Source organism: Emiliania huxleyi, assembly GCF_000372725.1.
Source record: "Emiliania huxleyi CCMP1516 chromosome Unknown EMIHUscaffold_1198, whole genome shotgun sequence".
In the NCBI taxonomy this organism is placed as follows: domain Eukaryota; phylum Haptophyta; order Isochrysidales; family Noelaerhabdaceae; genus Emiliania; species Emiliania huxleyi.
This window is the reverse complement of record NW_005201394.1, coordinates 2,437-9,554: the sequence shown is the minus strand read 5'-3', so window position 1 is coordinate 9,554 and position 7,118 is coordinate 2,437. Positions and strand designations below refer to the sequence as shown.

The 7,118-nt window shown below is 64.9% G+C and overlaps 2 protein-coding genes across 2 annotated transcripts; both read left to right on the top strand.

Moving 5' to 3' along the window:
• Nucleotides 1–1,514: 1,514 nt before the first annotated feature.
• EMIHUDRAFT_251874 (hypothetical protein) lies at nucleotides 1,515–2,310 on the top strand (the record flags this gene model as incomplete). Its single annotated transcript, XM_005790642.1, has 2 exons — nucleotides 1,515–1,898; nucleotides 1,981–2,310. The coding sequence occupies 2 exons, from the start codon at nucleotides 1,515–1,517 to the stop codon at nucleotides 2,308–2,310; spliced, it is 714 nt and encodes a 237-aa protein (XP_005790699.1).
• Nucleotides 2,311–3,055: 745 nt separating this feature from the next.
• Nucleotides 3,056–4,685, top strand: EMIHUDRAFT_251873 (hypothetical protein; the record flags this gene model as incomplete). Its single annotated transcript, XM_005790641.1, has 4 exons — nucleotides 3,056–3,484; nucleotides 3,571–4,007; nucleotides 4,251–4,382; nucleotides 4,454–4,685. 4 exons carry the CDS (start codon nucleotides 3,056–3,058, stop codon nucleotides 4,683–4,685), a joined length of 1,230 nt encoding a protein of 409 aa, XP_005790698.1.
• Nucleotides 4,686–7,118: the final 2,433 nt, after the last annotated feature.

Here is a 7,118-nt window from a genome sequence, read left to right as displayed (position 1 = left end):
TGCGGCGTATCTGAATGCGGCGTTTCTGGAAGACTCCACTAGAAGTGGCGGGGGCCAGGACCGAAGGCGCCGCCTCGCGTTCTCACATCATTGGGGGTAGGCGGACACTGCTTACTCGCGCGGCGTCGCGTGTGTTACTGTAAAAGAAGAATCTCACGTAGCTCCTACGCGGTCTTGCAGCAAGTGTTCGAGGATGCTGTGAATTTACTACGATGGTGGGCTCTGCAGCGACACGGCGGCTTGCGGAAATACGGTGGTGGGGGGGGGCTGCTTTTGGCTCTCGGCGCGCTAGTTACACTACTCGCTCTCGCGGCTGGCGGCGCAAGCGGCACCACAGGCCCTCTCGGAGCAGATGCGGCGGGCAGTAGTAGTAAGCGACTTTTCGAAAAGAAGCACGGCGCCCCGACCTGCATGCGTAACTGTGATCTGTGTATCCCGCCCCGGTGTCCCGCCGTGTAGAGCTGTCAAACGTGTTAAGAGCTGAACAGTGTTGCTAGTGTTAACAGTAACAACAGAACAACAGTTGGGCTCCCCAACAACAGTAGCTAACGTTAGGCCAGCTGAACAACAATAAGGAAGGCCTACCAGTGACCCTGCACGACGATCTCCCAGGTCCCAGCGTCTCCAGTGCGGGTAATACCCGGAAATACCTGGAAACCCCGGGTTTTTCGGGGTTTACCCGGGTTTTTTGGCATTTCTGCTTGCTGACCACTGAACAACAGTAACAACAGTAACAAACAGTAGCAGCTTGGGCTGGGGAGAACACTTGAACAACGTTGAGGATTTCAGCCAACAATAGTGCAACTGTTAGGCCCAAAGTTAACGTGTGACAGCTCTACCGCCGTGTCCCGCTGTATCCCGCGATGGCTCACACCCCAAATTCCCCCGGCCGCCGCGGCGCCGTCCGGGCGTCCGTGTTCTTGAGAGACCTAACTGATTTTGCCTGTCGGCGGCCTCGCGAGACGCGGCCCGCACTGCTCTTTCCTCTTACCTTAAGGTACAGTCTTACTCGCGAGTCGTTCAACACTTTCAATCAACTTGTTGCGCCACTCGCTAATTCTGCATCCGCAATTGACTGGCAATCTACACACGTTTGATCGATTTGTTTGGTATTGGTCCCCAGCTCCCGCCGATCTCTCGCTAACGAATCTTGTCCCGCAGCTCCCGCCGACCTGTATGTAACCTCTCTTTCTTCGAGGTATAAAAACGTAAGAGCCACATACACTGGAGAGAAAGCTCGCTTCCAAGCTCTCACGCCGCGCGTAGGGCCCTTTAGGGGCCTAGAGAACACAACCCTCTCCCTTGTCTCCCAGTAAGCTAAAAGTACGTACACTGGAAAATCTTGGCTAGGGATCTGTTCCCGAGAGTGAACCAGCCGCGAGAATGCCTAGCCTAGGCGTGGAGGCCCGCGGCTCCTCGGAAACTCCGACCTTCGCCCGCGTGCCTTGCTTCCTGACGCGAGGACCCTGCTGGCTCCTCCGCTTGTGGGCCTGCAGCCCTCTGGTTTCTGTTCCATGGGCAAGCTGCGAGACTGGCTTCATGGCGACGGCGACCGCCCGCGCTGGTCGATGCTGCAGTACGCCGTCGCCGCGTGCGCCGAAGACTTACAGGACGAGCTTCAAGACGAGTCGAACGATTGGGCGTCAGACAAGTTCACGGGGTACGAATCAGAGGACGAGTTCGACTCGTGCAGCGAGTGGGACGACGGCGAGGCCGTCGACCGCGCCAAGGAGTGGCTGGGCTGGTCGCCGATCGATCGCGAGGCAGACGGGTACGGTCACGAGGACCAGAGGGAGGACAACGTGCCATTGGACGATTCTACCTGGGGCGAATGCAGCGAGGGCCGCCTCGCCGACGACCGTCGGCTGCAAGACATGGTCGACGCCACACCGGCCGTCGTGATCAGATGCGCATGGGAGGCAGATGGCCGAGTTGGGAACAGCAAGCACGGGATTCTCAGACGAAGATGTTTTCAACGAGGGATACGACCTCGGCCGCGTCGAGGGCTATGCCACCGGGTGGCGGGCGCGGGCGAGCGGCCAGGCGCCCAAGCTCCCGGAACCGGCACCGGCAGTGACGACGTGCGAGGCCTACGAAGCGTACCCCGTGAGCTACCCGGGCCACCGGAAGGGACTGCAAGAGGAGCTCTGGGACGAGTGGAAGACAAACCAAGACAGCGCCGCACAGGGGGCAGGCCCGAGCGGGGCGCAAGAGGTGGGCCGCAGCGAGCGGCAGGCCAAGCGCCAGTGCCGCTTCTTCAAGCAGGGAAAGTGCCGGAACGGCGACGCCTGCCAGTTCCAGCACTCCTAGAGACGGGACACCAGTTCACGACGAGACAGTCATGACAGCGGGGCAGCGCGCCACGGCGGCAAGGCGCCGAGACCGGGCAGACAAGGACAAGAGCTGAGCGGCAGACCATCCGGAAACTACACCCCGGTTCGCATGCCGTGAGTGAGAGGGTGTCAGGAGTACCAGTGTTCGGCTGGATAAGAATGGTATTCGACGACGCACCTGACAGCGCGAGAGCTCCCCGCGGGAGAGGTATGCACAAACCAGATCCCACTATGTTATATCATAGGATTGGCTCCTCACCCCGCCACGCCTTCGTGCAGACGCCGTGGCACCCACCTCAGGCGCCGCTCGGACTCGGTCGACGGCCGCCCAAATGCCTGGCTCGTGCCAAGCCGACCGGCAGGCGATGCCCACTCACTGCTAGGCTAATCTCGGGCTTTCAAGCGGCGGTGTGGTGCCGTGAAGGGCACCGGGACCAAAACTACGACCATTAGTACCGTGCGGGGGCAGTGCATTAACTCTGTCAAAAATCCAAATCTGCTCCGTGGAACTTATTGGGCTAGGATCATACGTCCGGGAGGCCCCCCTTGCGTGCCGCAACGACCCACAGTGCTGGTACCACTCTGTTCACGTTCACAGGTCGTATCAGGATCATAACTCCGATACTCCGAGGTACCTAGCTCTGCCCGACGTCAATGTTCGGCGCCGGGGCCCTCTAGGGCCCGGAATGATGAGATCAAGCAGGATGGTACGATGCCATGCCATGCGCCGCATAATCTCACGGGCGTATTCAGGCGTGCGTGTCGCCCGCTTTGCATGTGCGGAGCGGGGTGAAGTCTGCTGGGGCGTGTTGCCTGAGGGCGCGAATGCTGCGGAGATGGGAATGAGCCTCCAGGTTGCAGCGCCCGAGGCGGTGGCGCACGGCCGGCTGGAGCCTGCTGGTACGCGGACAGTGCAGAAGACCTTGGTGCCTCTGCCGCAGCAGGTCCCGCCCGCTGTCGTTGCGGTCGGCCTCAACTACCGCGCCCACGCGGCGGAGGTGGGCAAGGAGGCCCCAAGATTCCCTATCATTCTGCACGTGAATCCTGCGAGTGTCTGCGGTGGCGGTCCTGCTCACCCCATCGTGTGCCCGCCCATCGTGAGCCGCGATCCTCCGGAGCTGGACTATGAGGCGGAGCCTCCACCTTGCACGGTACACGCGGACACGTGTCCATGACGTGTCCGAGACGCACTGTCCCATAGGCCGAGCTAACCCTGGTGATTGGCCGCCCCTGCAAGGACGTCGCGCCCGCCGAGGCGCTTTCTTTTCTGTGCGGGCTGACTGTGAGTAACGACGTCTCTGCGCGCCGTTGGCAAGGCAGAAAGGGTGGGGGGCAGTGGAGCCGCGCGAAGAGCTTTGACAGCTTTAAGCCAGTCGGGCCGGCGCTACTGCTGGCGGCCGAGGGCGGCGCGGCAAAACGCTCGTTTTCAATCAGCTCGCGCGTGAACGGAGTGACCATGCAGGACTCGTCGACCTCAGACCTCATCTTTGGCGCCGCCGAGTTGATCTCGTTTTGCTCACAGGGGACGACCCTCCTCCCGGGCACAATCATCCTAACGGGGACGCCAGCCGGGGTCGGATACTCACGCTCGCCGCCCGTGTGGCTCAAGCATGGCGACGAGGTGGAGTGCACGGTGGAGGGGATCGGCACGCTGCGCAATTCGGTCGTGTACTTGTGACATGCACATGCGTTTGAGTCTCGGCGAGTCCACATGCGCTGCCTTTTATCTCAACTCCAAGACACAGAGAGCCGCCACCATAGTCTGAGGCCTGGCGTGTGCAACATGTGATCGCTCGTGTGTGTCAATGACGCTGCCTTTTATCTCAACTCCAAGACACAGAGAGCCGCCACCATAGTCTGAGGCCTGAGGGTTAGGTTTCTGGAGCCTCGGGTGCTTTTTGTTTTAGCTTTTACTAGGGGGTGCACAGCGCCCCAAAATCCACCAGTGTGGATTTCGCGCAAAAGCTTGACTCTGAATAGCTCGCTATGTACCTTTCTGAGCGCTGTGGTCGCCGCAGACTGGCTCCGACTTGACGGCGGCATGGAGACGTGATGCCTCCATGCCGCCGTCAAGTCGAAATCGACATACAGCTCGATGATTTGCCCGAATAGGTACATAGCGGCGTTTGGTCGACAAACAGCGCTGCGACCGCGATGTGGCGGTGGACATGCTCCCATGTTGCCGACGCGGCGCCGGAGTGGCCGGCGCTGCTCGCCGCGACCACGACGGCTACTCTGATGCTCCGGGCCGACCCGTCCTACCCGACGGTGGCACTCTTCCACGTCTCGCTCACGCTGAGAAAAATTCTGAAACGGCGTGCAGCAGAGTCACCGACGAGTCGGTCCGCGTGACTCCTCGTGTCCCGTACCGTTCTCACACATCCATAAACTCACTTTGGCCTCACTGAAGCGATGCCTCAATCCTGAATCCTCAGATTTTAGATTGGGACGCTGTGCACCCCCTACTTTTACGCTTTTGATCGGGTGTCAGGGGAGAGTGCGACTTTTACCATTTTTTGCCCCGGGCGGGCCCACTTTTGTCGTCGTGTTTTGCCCCAAATCTACGCGGCCGGCCGTGCTTTAGCGTTTTGGTTTTGACCCAAATCGGCCGAACTTTTAGGATACCCTCAGACTATGGCCGCCACACGCAGGCATACAGGGCCGACCTGCCCTGGGAGGAACTAGATCCTCATGACGCGACCCTCAGGGTAACCGCCCCACGAGAAGCGCAACCACTCTCGCCACGGCGAGTCCCGCCTAGAGGCACGGGAGCTGCGAGCTGGCCGCGCCTCTGCCGCGTCCAAGACGCTCCAGCTCCCGTCGGCGGGCGCGACCTCCTCGTGGTCGCCGATGATCCGGGTGTCAGAGCGGGGTGTCTTCAAGACCGGGGACCTGGGAGTGCCCTCAGGGTCGCTGCTACTTCCATCTGTGCGTGGCGTCTTGAGGCGAGACTTGAAGCGAGAAGGCGTGCCCTCGCCGCTAGCCGAGCCCGGTGTGTGCGGTGACGCCGCCTCGATGTGATGGTTGTTGGTTAGAGGATGCCAGCGTCGCCTGCGCCGGTGAAGGTAGCAAACGATGCAGCAGCACAGGAGCAAGATGATCAGGCATGTCACAATCAGTGCAGTCTGCCACACCTCAAGGCCGCTCAAGCGTTTGTCGCGCCTTTCCGGATTTTGGCCTGGCCCATCAGGATCGCCATTCTGGTCGATGAGCGAGGGTGGGCTGCTTGGGGGCGGCAAGGACCGCGGTGTCTTGAGGTGCGTCGAGTCGGGAGGTCCCTTTGTCCCTTCGGAGAGTCGACGGCTCGACGGCGCGAGCGTGCAGCTCGTCCCGCGAAAGAGGGTGCAGAGAGCACCGCGCACCTCGAAGCCGCACGTCGTGTCGTCCTTGGTCGAGGCGTCGCAACATTTGCCGTCGTTGGCCACCAGGCTAGAGTCTGTGTAACCCGCGATGGTTTCGCCTGAGTAGCTGTTCTCGTGGCCGGAGCACGACAGGGGAGGCGGCGGTGGCCTCGGACCCATGCCGGGAGGGTGAGGCGGTGGCATGGGCGCCTTGCCAGGGGGATGCGGCGGCGACGGCGGCGGCGACGGCGGCGAGGGCGGCGACGGAGGCGGCGAGGGGGGCGAAGGCGGAGGCGACGGCGACGGCGGCGGAGAGGGCGGTGGCGGCGGCGGTGTCGGTGGAGAAGGCAGGGACGGTGGCGACGGCGGCGACGGCGGCGACGGAGGCGGCGAGGGCGGCGAGGGCGGCGAAGGCGGAGGCGGAAGCGACGGCGGCGATGGTGACGGCGGCGGCGGTGGCGGCGGCGTGGGTGGCGAGGGGGGCGGAGAGGGTGGCGACGGAGGCGAGGGTGGCAACGGCGGCGGCAACGGCGGCGACGGCGGTGGCGGCGGCGACCTCGGCGGAGAGGGTGGTAAGGGCGGCGGTGAGGGCGGAGAGGGCAGGGAGGGCGGCGACGGCGGCGACGGCGGCGACGGCGGCGAGGGAAGCGGAGAGGGTGGCGGAGAGGGTGGGGACGGCGGCGACGGAGGCGACGGAGGCGGCGAGGGCGGCGAAGGCGGAGGCGGAAGCGACGGCGGCGGTGGTAGCGGCGGCGGTGGTGATGGCGGCGGCGGTGGCGAGGGGGGCGGCGAGGGCGGCGACGGAGGCGAGGGTGGCAACGGCGGCGGCAACGGCGGCGACGGCGGTGGCGGTGGCGACCTCGGCGGAGAGGGTGGTAAGGGCGACGGCGACGGCGGCGACGGCGGCGAGGGCGGCGGCGGCGGCGAGGGCGGCGGAGAGGGTGGCGACGGCGGCGACGGCGGCGACGGAGGCGGCGAGGGCGGCGAAGGCGGAGGCGACGGCGACGGCGGCGGAGAGGGCGGTGGCGGCGGTGGCGGCGGCGGCGGTGGCGACGGGGGCGGAGAGGGCGGCGACGGAGGCGAGGGTGGCAACGGCGGCGGCAACGGCGGCGACGGCGGTGGCGGTGGCGACCTCGGCGGAGAGGGTGGTAAGGGCGGCGGCGAGGGCGGAGAGGGCGGCAAGGGCGGCGAGGGCGGTGAGGGCGGCGAGGGCGGCGGCGGCGGCGGCGGCGGCGGCGAGGGCGGCGGAGAGGGTGGCGACGGCGGCGAGGGCGGCGACGGAGGCGACGGAGGCGGCGAGGGCGGCGAGGGCGGAGGCGACGGCGACGGCGGCGGGGAGGGCGGTGGCAGCGGTTGCGGCGGCGTGGGTGCCAGGAGGGTAGGGCGGCGGCGACGGCGGCGGCGGCGGCGCACTGCCGGGTGGAAAGGGCGGCGGCGGGCAGGC